The sequence below is a fragment of the Ursus maritimus genome, unplaced genomic scaffold, assembly GCF_017311325.1.
Source record: "Ursus maritimus isolate PB19 unplaced genomic scaffold, ASM1731132v1 scaffold_14, whole genome shotgun sequence".
NCBI lineage: Eukaryota > Metazoa > Chordata > Mammalia > Carnivora > Ursidae > Ursus > Ursus maritimus.
The window spans coordinates 62,246,797-62,262,383 of record NW_024423786.1 but is presented as its reverse complement, the minus strand read 5'-3'; the positions used below and the strand labels follow the sequence as shown (position 1 = coordinate 62,262,383).

At 53.7% G+C, this 15,587-nt stretch overlaps 1 protein-coding gene across 7 annotated transcripts in view; it reads left to right on the top strand.

The window, feature by feature from the left end:
- GAS7 (growth arrest specific 7) overlaps nucleotides 1-15,587 on the top strand; it is a 198,391-nt gene that overhangs the window by 136,546 nt on the left and 46,258 nt on the right. For all 7 annotated transcript variants that reach the window (XM_040630032.1, XM_040630037.1, XM_040630034.1 and 4 more), the window contains exon 3: nucleotides 6,578-6,658. In XM_040630032.1, the coding sequence (XP_040485966.1) occupies nucleotides 6,578-6,658 (81 nt within the window). The remainder of the gene's footprint in view (nucleotides 1-6,577; nucleotides 6,659-15,587) is intronic.

The window sequence follows — 15,587 nt, the reverse complement described above, 5'->3', positions numbered from 1 at the left end:
GCTCCCCAGCTCCTGCTGCTCCTTCTGGAGGGGGTTCTGGAAGGGCCCAAGCTTGTCCCCATCTCTGGAGGACTGACAGGGTGGACGGGGAGAGAAGCATTCACAGGTGATGCATCTAGGGCCCCAGATGTGCTGAGGGGACATATGGTGGCTGAGTCCAGGAAGCCTGTTCAGATGCAGGGCCTGGCACAGCGGCCACCATTGGATCTTGCCACGTCTCTGCTTCAAGCCCTGCAGTGGCTGCCCCCGCATCGCTGGGCCGCACCCCCAGAGTGGCTGATTCCGGAGCTCTACGCTGCGACCCGAGGCTTTGCATTTCTAGTGATGTTAATGCTGCTGGTCCAGGACCCCGCTGTGAGAGATCCCTCCCACGTTCTATCAGCACTGGGCTGTGTGATCTGATAGTTGTGACAGAGAGTCACTCCTAAGGCTGGGTGCTAAAAGGCATCGTGGGTTCTCCCTGCTCTCTAGGCACACACATTTTGGGGGGGAAGTCAGTCCCATGGCGTGAGCAGCCCTGTGCAAGGAACTTTGGCCCCTTCCCTCATCCATGTGAGTGAAACATCTTGCAAGTGGCTCCTCCAGCCCCACTCAAGCCTTAAGATTGAGACACAGCCCCAGCTAAGACCCTGACTGTGACCTCACAGGAGAGCCTGAGCCGGAACCACCCCACTGAGCGCTCCTGGATTCCTGACCCTCTGGAACTGGGTGACATAAATGCTTGTTGATTCAAGCTGCTGGGCTTGGGGTGATTTCTGAGGCAGCAAGAGATACTTAGTACTTTCTGAACTTGACTCAAATGTGCCTTTCTCCGGGAGGCCTTCCTTGGCCACCCTTTCTAAAATTACATCCCTTTCGAATACTATTTTTTATTCCCCTTCCCTACTTTATTCTTTGGCAGGTACCTCCAGCTAACCTGATCTGTTTTAATTCCTTATTTACCTTCCTTCTGGCGTGACTCCCTTCACTGCCATCAGACGTTTTTAAATTTTCACTCATGGAAAATTTTATGTGTTGGTATTTCCAAACTAGACAGGAGAGCATCGTGAGTACTAGAACGAAAGCCGAGGGAGGAGGATGTTTGATCCGTTCTGTTTCCTGCAGTGTCCGCAGGGCACAGAATACTGCCGGACGCAGAGTAGGCCTTCGAGTACAGTGCTGTTATATTCAGTAATAGAATTTATTATGTTATATCAAATATTGACCATGTCGCAAATGTTTCTGATATTTATGTGAAATTAATGTAACAGTACTTTTGATTTTGAGGATGATTCTCACGCAGAGAGTGGTGTGCAGACTAAACCAGCACTGTTTTGCCACAGCTCCCGGAGCCCCAGCACAGAGCTCGGGGTGTTGGTGTCACTGGCCCATGGGGGCGGGGGGGGGGTCCCTGCTGGCAGATTGAGTCACAGGTCTGCTGCTTCTCACCAAGGCCTCAGCTGCTTCCTTTAGAAAATGGAAATGGGGGATGCCTGGGGGGCTCAGTTGGTGAAGCGTCTGCCTTCGGCTCAGGTCATGATCCCAGGGTCCCGGGATCAAGCCCCGCGTTGGGCTCCCTGCTCATTGGGGAGTCTGCTTTTCCCTCTCCCCCTCCCCATGGCTCGTGTTCTCTTTCTCAAATAAATAAATAAAATCTTAAAAGAAAATGGAAATGATAGCACCCATTACGTAGTGATTTTGGGACCACTGAAGGAGATGCCCAGTGCGGGGGGGCTTGAGGTAGACCAGGCGTGAATGCATGTTCAGAGAGCAGTGGTTCGTTTCCTGCAGAGAGCCTGTGGTCAGAGGTCAGGTTTCATTTAATTATAAGACAGGGCTGGGAATGTCCTGTCGCCAGAGACCCCTCATTGCTGTGACTGCAAAGCCAGGAGCAGAGGAGACACTGGGACATGGGAGGGAATCAGAGCGTCTGTTGCCGAGTTCCCCAAGGGAGAGATGAGCGCGACCCTCCGGGCGCCAGCCTGGGCTCTGTGGGGTGCCGCAGCTACCCTTGGTGGAGGCCGGCCTCATTGTAGAGTCTGCGTCTGCCGGCCTACGCTGGACCAAGGCGCGGGGATGGGGATGTCCCCTGATTCTCCTGGGACCCGCCTTCCTGGTTGGGGTGCAGGATGTGGCCAAGGTCTCCTCCAGAGACCATTTCCATTTTCTTTTAAGATTTTATTTATTTATTTGAGAAAGAGAGCACGAGCCATGGGGAGGGGCAGAGGGAGAGGGAGAAGCAGATTGCCCGCTGAGCAGGCGGGTGGGTGCGGGGGACTAGCTTCCAGGGCAGGAGGGGCAGGGGCTGGAGAAGGGAGCAGCAGGGCTGCTATCGGGCTAGGGAAAACGGAGCACAGCCCAGCGGACCCTCCTGGTGAGGAAAATGGGAAGAGAAGCCATGGTTGGGGCCACCCCCAAAGAAGGGAAGGGAAGAGAGAGGAAGTAGTGGAGAGGAGAGAGATGAAGAAGCACAATTAGAAAGATTAAGAAGGAAGAATTTTTTTTTTTAGAAGGAAAGGAGAAGGGGACTGCAGGAATCTCAGAGCCCAGCCGGGACCCAAAGGGGCCCAATTCTCTTCTAGCCAGTACCTCTGGTAATTTCACCTGGTAGCCACCGGGGGCAGCAGAGAGCCACCACACAGCAAAGGATGGGGACCAATCAAGAATGGGAGTGTGTGGGGGGCAGTGCAGGGAGGAGGGGGTGGTGGGTGGGTGGGTGGGACGGGGAGGGGCAGGGCTAACACATTGCCCAAGGCAAATCACCAGGACCTGTGGCTGAGATCCAGGGGGTCCTTGTGGCTTTCCCACTGGAATGGATGCGGCTATTTCTAAGGCAAGGAGGATGTAGTCTTAACAGGGGCAGTGAAGCCCAGAAGTAACCGTGTGAAGTTAGTAACTGCTGCCTCACTTCCTGTTGTATTATTAGCATTATTATTATGGTCATTATTATTTAAAGGAGGGGCCCTCTGGGCTTTGAAGCCCAGGCTTTCATCTCCGTCCGTCTTTCCACTATACTTTCTCCAAGAGTTTTATTCTCCAAGGCAGTCATTGCTGTCCACTGATGGGGAAATTACAAATCTCTGGCCCAGAGCGTCGATGGCTAGGAGAGCAACCTCCCTGGGCCGGTTCGATCCACGGGCCGGTTGATCTGTGTGGCTCTTCTCGTTTCAGTGGCGGAGGTCTGGACGAGTTAGGGTTGCCATTGGGGAAAAACATGTTTTCATGGAGTGAGCTGGATACACAGTGTCTCCAAGAACACGTCTCACTTCTTCCACTCTGACCTTGCCGCGCCCCCCTCAGCCTTTGGGGGCGTGCCTGGCAACGCCTCTCATCCTGGGAGCCTGGGTGTTTCTGGAACCACCTGAAACCCCAGGGGTAGAACCCACGGTCCATCAGGCCCCGAGCTGCTGTTTCAGCTTTGCTCTGTCGAGGAGCCTGGCGTGCTGGAAACAGATTAGGGAATCTTTTATTGGAAAAGGCCTAGAAATGGCTTCCTCCCTGTGGGTGGTGTGGTCATCTGGGGTGATGTTTCCTGCTGCTGGTGAGGTCACTCAGCCAGCGTCCCCGTGGCTCGCTCCAGACGTCCGCCCGGCCTGGCCTGGCTGCCTTCCAGCCTCAGGCTGGCCATGGCTCTGTGTTTTGGGTTAGCCAGAGGTGGCCTGGATGAGGAGGTGGGCTGGGCTGGATCCTTCACGCTGTTCTCTTGCCCTCATCAGTTCGGCCTGAGAGTTGTGGTTCTTGTGGGAAGGAGGGGCTCCAGCTTCTGGGGGGCCTGTGAGTGACCCCGGCCAGCCAGTGCGGCGGAAGGGGCCTTCTTGACGACAAGCCTGCATCTTCCTGTGCCCCCTGGGCACACGATGCCGCCCTGGCTCCTCTACTCTGTCGTTAGGATTCGCAGTGGGGAGATGAAGGGGACCCACGGGGCAGCTGAACCACACCACTGTCCCCCCACCCCGTGGTGCGAGTCACCTCTCCCCGCAGCCCTCCGGTGTTACTCCCATCTGCCCCCGGGAGTCACTGTGGTGTGCTTTTCTTTGGACCCATGAGTGCAGCTCCTGTCCACATAGAATTCGATTTCATCTTGACCGAAGAGAGCTGGCGCGCCCTCATCGACCCTGCGTATCGGCAGCCCAGCTGACCTAGGAGCGTTTGCCGTCCTGCTCCCAGCCGACTTTCCCAGGCTCCCATGGGTCCGAAGGGGCTGCCGGGTCTTCTCTGAAATCAGGGCGGTGACATCAGCCAGCAAAGGGGTGGAGGCAGCAGCACAGAGTGGACATTTCTGTGGGGACCTTTTCCGAGAGTTGACCGTTGGGCAAGGCAGCTCCCTTTGGCCACAGGCAGTGCCCCGAGAGGGACTCAGCTGGGAGCCTCTGCCGCCGGAGACACATGGGTGGTACACTAGGGCACTGACTCTAGAAAGTTTGGGCATTTGGCAGCAGGGGAGAAATGCAGTCTGGGAAGGCTGCATGGTGGAAGAGGCATTTTAGTTGAGACGTGACTAAGGAATAAGATTCTGCCCTGCAGGGATGGGGTGGGGGTGAGGGAACGACTCATGTTCCAGCAAATGTGCTGGAGTGAAGTGAGTGGGAAGTTAATCTGGACAGACAGGGACAGGGGCTGTGAGATTTGGATGGTTATTCTGTGTGCTGGGTGGGGGAGGAGTCAGCCAAGAATTGTCCTTGTGTGTGTGTGTGTGTGTGTGTGTGTGACCTGTAGCTCAGGGCTGGGGGAGGGTGAGCCCCCCCCCCCCCCCCGCCCCTCCTCCCACAGGAAGCCACTCAGCCTGTTCTTCTGGTCAATCCTAGACCTGAAGGGACTATAATCCCCTCCCCCACCCCGGGAGCCATAAACTCCTTAAACCCAAATAATGGGTTTAAGGTTTTAAGACCCCTGATGAAAGTTGGAGGGCAGGAGTGTTAGGGCCAAAAAGACCAGTTTGAGCCCAACCCTTTCGTTTTGGATGAAGAATCAGAGGACCAGAGAGGTGGTGTGACTCGCTCAGGGCTGCACAGCAGCTGACAGGCAGAGCTGAGGCAGGAACCCAATTCTCTTGAATGCTGATTGAGAGAAGCCACTGAAAAGCTGTGCTTGGTTTTGTCTTGAGTATCTGAGACCATCGCGATTTTAGTAATAGAGTTTTTGATTAAATAATGGGATGTCCACGTAATGGACCAACTAAAAATAACTTTATATGGGCATTTGGCACGAATACAGTGATTGCCTTGAGTGGATGCCGTTATCGATCTCCTTTTACAGAGGAGGAAACCAAAGAGCCAGGAAGACAGATAGCTTGGCCCAGGTTCCGCAGGTCACCGCTGTTAAGACCAGTTAACCGCTGTGCGCTCCAGCCGCTTACAGGGTTTGGAAAGATACAAGAGTTGATACATGGAAAGGAAATCCAGTAGGTTTTTTTTTTTTTATTTTAAAGATGTATATGTGCCTCCAAAATATATCGCTGAAGATACCAAAGTGTTGATAGTAAAGATTTCTGAGCCATGGGACTATGGATGCTTCTTCTTTTTCTTTTCCTTTCTTTTCTTTTTTCCTTTCTTTTCTTTTTTCTTTTCTTTTCTTTTCTTTTCTTTTCTTTTCTTCTTTCTTTTCCTTTCCCTTCCTTTCCCTCCCTTTCCTTTTCTTTCTTTCTTTCTTTCTTTCTTTCTTTCTTTCTTTCTTTCTTTCTTTCCTTCCTCATTCATTCATTCATTCATTTTTAAGATTTTATGTATTTGAGAGAGTGAGTGAGCACGGGCAGGAGCAGAGGGAGAGGCAGACTCCCTGCTGAGCAGGGAGCCCGAAGTGGGACTCGATCCCAGGACCCTGAGATCATGACCTGAGCCGAAGGCAGACGCTTCACTGAGCCCCCCAGGCGCCCCATGTGCAGCTCCTTTCTCTGTGTTTTTCTACACTGTCTAGTTGTATAGAGTGAGGAAGGATTGTTTTTATCACCGGATAACTTTGTAAGAAGTCTCTGCTCGCAGGGGTGACATGGCTAACACCGTGTTCGGGGGGCGAGCCCACAGCTCCCGTCTTAGCTGTACTCCTGGCTGGCCGGTGTAGGTGGGTATCTGGGGAGGGAGACGAGGCCAGTCTAACGCAGCCATTGTAGGCCTGTAGAGCTGGGTAGGACTTGGGAAATCACCCCTATTTGACAGAGAACCCCACCCACCCCCCTTGTCTCTGTATAGACCCCAGACCAGGGCTCCTTCCTCTGGCTTGGGGGTTTCAGGTGGCAGTGGGCATGTGGGAGAAATGCCCAGGTGGCAGCTGGGGTTCACGGGCACGAGGCAGACGTGGAGGGTGTGAGTTGTCAGCCTTGGGGGATTGGAGGGGCAGTGGGGGATGTTTCCAAGGATCCCAGCCAGAAGGCCACCTCCGGCTCACAGCTGTGTGGAGAAGGGTCTCCAGTAAAGAGAAACTGTGTTGTCATGGGAGGCGTGGGAGGGGGATGATGTGGGAGCAGAAAGCCAGCTCCTGCTTCCTGGGGGTTGGGCAGGGAGGTGGCCGGCTGGGTCTCTCTGTTCTCCAGCTCTGTTCTGTGACCCTCTGAGGTTGTGCCCTATGAGCGTCTCAAAGTGACTGTGTTTCTTTCTTTGACCAGAGACCACCTGGGAACGTCCCAGCAGTTCTTCTGGGATTCCAGCCAGCCCTGGCCCTCACAGGAGCTCTCTGCCTCCAACAGGTACTGTGCACTCACTACTTCGGGGCAACTGGGGGGGACCATACACCTACCTTCCTTGGAAAGGCCAAGACTCTGGGGTCTGGGTTCTGGAACCTGGCTGGGGATCTTACTGACCAAACCCAGGCAGGGAGCAGTTTAGAGGGTTAGGAGGGTGGGCTCTCCCTGGCAATGTTGGCAGCAACCTGATGGCTCACCCCTCACTCCCTCTCGGGTCCTTAGGGAGGGAGGACGGCTGGGTGAGGTGAGTCATCAGGGCTGTGCCCTGTCTGCTGGTGTGGGTACCCAAAGTGGGGGCAGAACTGCTCTGCATATTCTGGAGCGCATCAAAAAGTAAAAGTTAAAGGAGGCAGATTTTTATGGGGCAGCTTTCGAATAGAATGTTCTAGAAGGCACTTGGGATTTGTTGTCAGGGTGTGAGTTCTCCATTCTGCCAAGGCAATCAAGCGGAAGTGGTTGAGGTCGACATTCCTATTGTAGTTGGGGGTTTTGTTCTGAGACGCCAGGAGGCAGGATGATTTAGAGCCCTTTACCCATCGGTCCGGATCCCAGCCCTCAGAACCCCGCCCCCCAGTCGGTTGTGGCTCTCCCACACTAGACTGTGCCCTCCCCAAGGGCGTACACTCTGTCTCCCCTTGTCTTCTCTGGAATCCTCCATCCACAGACATGGGCTGGCTTGTGTTGAGGGAACTCACCAATGTCTCCGCAATCGCGGGGGGCATGAACCCCATTTGTTGGTTTTTGGACTTTACTCATCAACCAGACGGCAAAGCCCAGACGTCGTGGTTCTAGTGTCGGCCTGGAATTTAAATGTTGGCCCCTTCGAAAATGTGGCAGCCTGGTGTAGCCGGACTGAGATGGGAGGCACGCGGGAGGGGAGAGGCGAGCAGGGGAGGGGAGAAGCAGCAGCTTACCTGGAGGGCGGTGAGGGCCTGCACAACCTTCACGGGGCCCCAGGTCATCGGAGGTCTACAGACCTTACCTCGCCCATCACAGGTGACCAAGGGAAGAGCTGACATAATGACCGAATAAGGGGTTCGTGAATGCGTGAGCGCACGTGTGCAGACAGGCGTCGGAAGGGCGAGCGAGACTTTTAACCCTTCGATCCAAGGAAGGGTCTCGAGTGCAAAGAGTCTTTAGACGTTCTCTACCACTGATACATTGGGAACTTAAAGTATATTATATGATACATCTCATGTAAAGCTGTATGATCAAAGTATATCATCTCGGGACATGAGAATTGCCGGAGCAGAATTCAGAAAGCAACATGGTAGGAAAATAGAGCTCTGGAGAATTAGCCGAGGCACGGGAGAGGGGGCGAGCAGGTGTTCTAGGCTTTTTAAATGTCTTTTTTTTTTTTTTAAAGATTTTATTTATTTATTCGACAGGATAGAGACAGCCAGCGAGAGAGGGAACACAAGCAGGGGGAGTGGGAGAGGAAGAAGCAGGCTCATAGCGGAGGAGCCTGATGTGGGGCTCGATCCCACACCGCCGGGATCACGCCCTGAGCCGAAGGCAGACGCTCAACCGCTGTGCCACCCAGGCGCCCCCGTTTTTGTTTTTTTTTAACAATAGAGATGCCCGCGTGAATAAAGGGAGGTGTGGCCCTCTATCCCAGCCAGGCTCGGGGCCAGCCAGACGCCAGAAAGAAAACAACCCAGCTGTCGCTTCGGGGCCGGAGTGGTTGGTGTGCGGGGCAGGGCAGGACAGGACAGCAGCGCAGGCTGGGGGACGCCTGGGCGTGGGCAGGTGTCAGGTGTGAGCTGCCCCGGCCTGTCGTGGCCTGTGCCACATTGACGGGCTGGTGGGGCTGGTGGAGCTGGGTGAGGAACTTGCCCTTTGCGTCAGTGGGGTCACCTCGCCAAAGCCTGCTCTTCCCGGCGCAGTCCCCATCAGCAGCCTGTCCTCCCTGTGCTGTGTGGGGGCCGTCCTCCAGAATGGGGACTGGGAGGAGCTGGATCGGGCCCAGTGAGACAGTTTCCTGCCTTCCCCTGACCGGCACAACCGGACGCCTGTCCACCGAGCACTGAGCTGGGTGCTGGGGCTCTGAGGGGGGCCGAGAAGGGTGGGGAGATGGGCAAAGAGGGTCAGACCCACTGATGAGAATTGTCAAGAGGGCCACGGCGGTAGATGGAGCGTGTGGTCGCCGACGTGCCCTCCCCTGCCCCCAGCCGCAGGGGGCTGGGACCCCTGTTCTGAGCGTGCGGGGATCCAGGGCTGGCAGGTTCTCTGCCAGAAAGGGCTTTGGAGCCACGCACAGCTGGAAGTTCCGCCTCTTCTTGGGCCCTTGGGAGATGCGGCGGGGCGTCAGCGCTGTGATGAAGACCGTGTTTCATTCGGTGCTTCCTCCCTCCCTTGTGTTTGTCCGCGGCATCTGTACCCGCTAGTTAGGTTTTCCTGCCCCTGGTACAGTGGTTCTCACCCCGGGGGTGATTTGGCCAGGGATGCATGGCCCAGGGCAGCACTGCACCCCCCCCCCCGAAGGGTTATCCAGCCCCACGTGTCGGGAGTGCCGGGGTTGAGGAGCTCTGTCCCCGGGTGACTCAGAATGTTCAGCTCCTTTCAAGGGACGGGTGACAGACGGCGGCCCATCGAAATGAGAAGCAGCAGCACAATCTACAGAAGCCTCGTTCACTGGCTCAGAGATCCACCTTTCGTGGATTCCGTGGAAGTCAGATGCACCCCGCAGTCAGCGTGTACCCCTCGTTCAAGGAGAGGCCCCTTTGTTTTCTTCCCTCGTGGTACTGAACGTCAGGGTGCCTCTCCCAGTCGTGGTGTATTAGATTGAGATTAGAAATGATGGCTGGTCAGACTGGGGCCTCGGGCACCCCGGCACCCCGCGTCTCCTCGCCGGGCCTCGATGGACCCATTGACACAGCGCGAGGGCCTGGAGGGAGGCTGGGCCCAGGTCCTGTCCAGCCCTACGTGGATCACGATTCCTGATTCTCTCCACCCTGGGACACATGTCCCCTCTGTGTCCACTCTCAGGGAGGGAAGGGAAGAGACCTACCGGTGAGGCTATAGGAGCCTCCGTGATGTTTTGACATCTTCTTTTCTAGCTTTTGAACAAAACCTCTTTGCTAAAGAATGAAATAGGAGCCACGTGGGCCCCTATGTCTACGGGGTACGCTAGGTTTTTTTCTGGATACTCTCATTCAGTTTTACAGGCAGCTTTCAGGAGATGAAAGACTCTCCGGGGACGTGAGGTTGCTGGAGCTTAACCATCCCCCATCCTCCACGCTCCTGGGGTTGTCGACTCCCCTCCTGGGGACCACTCCGAGCCCCCCGATCTCAGCCCCTCTTGTTGTGTTCATGCTTCTGCAAATGCAGCAGTGGTGGGGATTGCAAACCTTTCCTTCAGAGACTGTGCTGATGCTGTTCTCAGTGCCGGGGATCGTGCCACAGACAAGCCACACTTGTGTGGTCCCTGCTCCCAGGAACCCACATTCCAGCGGGGGGCTTGGGCAAACAAGTAAATGTGAAATATGTCAGATTGCCCTTGCGTGTTTAATGCCCAAGGCATTAAAGTAGGACAGTGGGACAGAGTGGGACTAGGGAGTCAGGGACGGCCCCAGGGAGAAGATGGGTATGTGTGTGGGGCAGTGGTGAAGTATTCTGGGCCCGGAACAGCAAGTGCAAAGGCCCTGGGGCAGGAGGGACATTGGCATGTTGGAGAACACAAAGCCAGGCCAGTGGGGCTGGAGGGTGGGGGACAAGGGGGAGAGTGGTAGGTGATGAGGGGAGAGCAGTCCGCAGGGACAGAAACTCCTGGGTCCCCCAGGCTACAGGAAGGTGGTGGGATTTCATCCTGAGCAGGGTGGTTGGAAGTGAGGGTTAGAGCGACAAGCAGTGGAGGTGTCTGGTCTTCATGAGACACCGACTTCTCAAAGCAGCCAGGCCGTCCTTGGCTGTGTCAGGATTGCTCTTGGTTAACAGTGATGGGCGTTGCACTGGGGGATGCGGCGGGGTAGGGGGTGAGAGTAGCGTGGAAAACTCAGTCACATCCATCGACCACAGATATCCTGTGTGGTCGTTTCTGAAAAAGAACATGGAAAAGCAGGTCAGGAAGAATATCTGCAGAAACCCCAAACGAACCCAGCCAAGGCCAGCCCAGTCAGCCTCCCCTTCGTGGAGGCAGAGGGGTGAAGAGGTCCGTGGGGCTCTTTAACTCTTGAGTTGTGGCGGTGTGAGCCTGCGGAGAGGGCTTGAACAGCCACCTGTGGACTGTGGTTGCTTTTTCTTCTTAGTGCAGGTCAGTCAAACGCTGGAAACAAAGCCCAGCCCGGTGACCAGCTGGGGAGTGAGATCTGGGAGCACGCCCAGTGCCCCCCACCAAGGGGATTCTGCTCTTTGAATGTCGGGTGCCGCTTAGAGGCTTAGTGCTGGGCTGGGGACTTTTCCTCCACCTCCTCCTTTAAGACCACCGGCGTCGGGAGCCGGGTTTATCCCACGGCTTTACTGGAGGCGTTTCACGCCAGGTTTTCTGGGTGAGGTCTGCGTGAGTAGTAAAGTTTAAACCCAAACAGAATAGCAAAGGCTCTATTCAGTAACTGCTGCGAATATTAAATGTGATCCTTGGGCTGGTTTAACATGCAGTGTGGACGCAGTGATTTATGGGCAGAGTGAGAAACAAGGTTCTGGGAGTTTCGAGGATGCGTCACTGGGGAAAATGAAGGATGCTGCCGAGCAGCGTGGTCCAGTCGAACTTTCTGGGGTAACAGAAATGGTGCCATATCTACGCTGTCCACGGCGGTAGCGTCAGGCACGTGGCTAGTGGACACGTGAAATGTGTCCAGTGCAGCTGAGGAACTGAATTCTTAATTTTACTTTCCTTAATATATGTTTTTTAAATTTTGGAGTAATTTTAGGTTTACAGAAGAATTACAAAGCCAGTCCAGAGAGTTCCTATACACCCTGGCCTCAGTTTCCCCGACGGTTAATATCCTATGTAACTGGGGTGTGCTTGTCGAAAGAAAGAAATGAATGTCGTATGTCACCGTTAACTAAATTTTATGTGGATGTCCCCAGTGTTTCCACTACTGTCCTCTTTCTGTTCTGGGATCCAATCCTGGATACCAGATGGCATTTATATTTTATCTAAATTTAATTGGTTAGAGGGGCTCCTGGGTGACTCAGTTGGTGAAGCGTCTGCCTTTGGCTCAGGTCATGATCTCGGGGTCGTGGGTTCGAGCCCCGCATCAGGCTCTCTGCTCAGTGGGAGTCTGCTTCTCCCTCCCACTCTCTCTCTGTGCTCTCTGTCTCGCTCAATTATATAAATAAATAAAATCTTTAAAAAAATAATTAAATTGGTTAGAATTTACATAGCTGCCTATGGCTCGTGGCCTATCTCATCGGCCGGGTCAGGTGTGGAGAGGGAATTCCTTTCTGAGCTTCTGGGCCTGGGAAGTGCATTGAGCTTTGGTCTGTGCCTTTTGTAAAGGCTGGAGGAAATCCCGTCTCTTACTTACGGAGTCGCCCTGCTGGTGAGGGGGTGGGAGTTGTCAGGAAACCTGGGTTTGCATTCTGGCTTTGCCCGGCCTGCGGGCTTGAGCCCCCTGAGGGATCATCCTTAGGTGAAGGGCCTGTCTCCAGATGACAGGGGAGTGAGCAAGGGATCTCCCTTGCAGATCGGGGAGGGTCTGCCAGCCAGTTAGGACGAGTGCGTGTCAACAGACAGCTCTGCTTCCCCTGAGCAGAGGCCCCTGGGCAGGGGGCTCACCCACACCCACACCCTCTCCAGATCAGAAAACCCTAAAGCGGACCTCCCCGGGTCCTGCAGAGTTAGCAAGTGACCAGGCCCGGAGCTGTTTCCGTGGCCCTCAGCTGGACCTCACCACTGACGTCAGGGAAGGCCGGGGGCCAGGACACCTCCCATGGGAAGGGGGCTCGCGCGTTCCTTACCGCGTTCTTGTCAGCTCAGGCCCCAGAGGACCTCACCGAAACCTGTTTAACCATCGACGCCCTGGACAGTAGCCACAGGCTTTCAATCGTGCACAGCAGATGTATGGTGGGTTCTATTTTGGGGAATACGGTTTACATTTTAGACAATCAGGGAAGACCATAAAGACCAGGTGGCCAGACAGATGTTTCAAGACCGGAAGATTATAATGTAACGCTGGTCCCCCAAACAGAGCGAGCGGGTAGACGCAACTTTCCTCGACCACCCGGGGTGTGGTGAGGGCGTGAGGCAGGGATTGTGCCCACGGTCCCATCAGAGGTGCTGAGCACAACGCTGGCCCCGGTGTGTGGTTCACTCGACTTCAAAACCCGCCTCCTTACAGCCACAGCTGTTCCCAAAGTGGGTTCCGTGGCATTCTTGCGTTTCTTCCCCAAATGGGTTCTGCATGCATGTAAATGTGGGAATACCACACACGGTGTTGCCTTGTTTGAGGCTCACCGAGCACATCGGCATATGGGAATACTTATTTTATAGGGCTTCGCAGATGTTGGGTTGGTTTTCTGCAGATGGAAGGTTTGTGGTAACCCCGCAATGAGCAAGAATGTCAGCGCCATGTTTTCTAGCAGCGTTTGCTCGCTTCACGTCTCTGTGTCATGTTTGGGTCATGCTCTTCGATGTTTCAGGCTTTTTCATTCTGATTATATTTATGATGCTGACCTGCTCCGTGATCCGTGATCTTTGATGTTACCACTGTAATGGTGTGGGGACAACCACAAGCCGTGTACCTACAGGACAATGAACTTCACTGATAAATGTTGTATGTGTTGTGACTGCTCCGCCGACCAGCTATTCCCCCATCTCTCCCTCTCCTTGGCCTCCCTGTTCCCTCATATTGAAATGAGGCCAGTTAATAATAACCCTACAGTGGCCGCTAAGTGTTCAAGGGAAAGGAAGAGTCACGTGTCTCTCACTTTAACTCAAAAGCTAGAAATGGTGATGCTTAGTGAGGAAGGCGTGTTGAAAGCCGAGATTGGCCGAAAGCTTGGCCTCTTGCACCAAAGTGAGCCAAGCTGTGAACGCAGAGGAAAAGTTCTGGAAGGAAATTAAATGGCTACTCCGGTGAACACACGAATGATAGTAAAGAGAACCAGGCTTCTTGCTGATGTGGAGAGAATCTCCGTGGTCTGGGTAGAAGATCAGACCAGCCCCAACGTTCCGTTGAGCCAACAGCCTAACCCAGAGCAAGGCCCTAATGCTCAGCAGTTCTGTGAAGGCCGAGAGAGGTGAGGAAGCCACAGAAGGAAAGTCTGAAGCTAGCAAAGGTGGGTTCCGGAGGTTTAGGGAAAGAAGCCGTCCCCATGGCATAAATGTTCAAGGTCAAGCAGCGAGTGCTGACGTAGAGCCTGCAGCAAGTTCTCCAGAAGATCGAGCTAAGATCACTAGTGAAGGTGGCTACACTCAGCAACAGATCTTCCGCGGAGAGGAAACAGCCTTCTGTTGGAAGAAGACGCCACCTGGAACTTCCATAGCTGGAGAGGAGAAGTCAACGCCCGGCTTCAAAACTTCAAAGAACAGGCAGACTCTCTTGCTAGGGGCTCACGCAACCGTGACTTTAAGTTGAAGCCAGTGCTCGTTGGCCATTCTGAGAATCCCAGGCCCTTCAGAATGCTGCGAAGTCTGCTCTGCCTGTGCTCTGTCCGTGGAACCACAAAGCCTGCGCGACAGCACGTCCCTCTATGACACAGTTTACTGAAGAAGCCCACTGTAGAGACCCCCTGCTCAGAAACAAGGATTCTTGTCAAAATATGGCTGCCTGTTGACCATGCACCTGGTCTCCGCAGAGCTCTGGTGGAGATGGGCAGTGACATGCATGTTGTTCGCAGGCCTGACAACGCGGCGATCATCTGCCCCCCGTGGGTCAAGGACTCATTTGACCTTCGAGTTTTATTATTTAAGAAATCTGCTTTGTGAGGCTCTAGCTGCCACAGAGAGTGACTCTTCTGATGGATCTGGGCAAGGTACATTGGAACCTTCTGGAAAGGATTCACCATTCTAGATGCCTTTCAGGACATTGGTGATTCAAGGGAAGAAGTGAAAATATCCACACGAGCAGGAGTTTGGAGGAAGTCGATGCCAGTGCTCAAGGATGACTCTGAGGGATCAAGACTCGAGTGGAGGAGGTCCGTGCAGATGCAGCAGAAAGAGCGAGACCTAGAATCAGAAGAGGAGCCAGGAGGTGGGACTGAATGTCTGCAAACTCACAATCAAACTTGGAGAGATGAGGAGTTGTTTCTTATGGATGAGCAAAGAACATGGTTTCTTGAGATGGAATGTTCTCCTGGTGAAGATGCTTTGAAGATCGTTGAAACGACAACAAGGGATTGAGAATATTCCCTGAGCTTAGTCGGTAAAGCCACAGCACGTTTTGAGAAGATGGGCTCCGATTCTGAAAGAAGTTCTCCTGTGGGTCAAATGCTATCAAACAGCGTCGCGGGCTACAGAGAAATCACTCATGAAAGGAAGAGTCCATTGATGCAGCAAATTTCACTGTTGTCGTATTTTAAGAAATTGCCACTGTCACCCCAGCCTTCAGCAGCCATCAACACTGAGGCAAGACCCTCCACCAGCAAAAAGAGGAGGACCGGCTGAAAGCTCAGATGACGGCTAATGGTTTGTTTTGTTTTGTTTTTAGCCATCAAGCATTTTTAAATTAAGTATGTACATTGGTTTTTTTTTTAGACATAATGTTATTGCAGACTTTAGTGTAAACATAACTTTTATGTGCGCTGAGAAATTAAAACACTCATTCGACTCTCCTTGTTGAGATGTTCGCTTTATTGCATTGGTCCGGAACCCAACCAGTCTCTGAAGTGTGCCTGTATAAAAAGGCCTCCTGTAATAAAGAAGTTTATATCTGAATAAAGGGGGCACTTGTCCCAAAGTCTTTGGATCATAAGACTCTACCCTTTACCTTCAGTGCTTCACGCTTAGAATAAGCATCCTGCCGGTTTGGTATCTTGTATCGCACGCCTG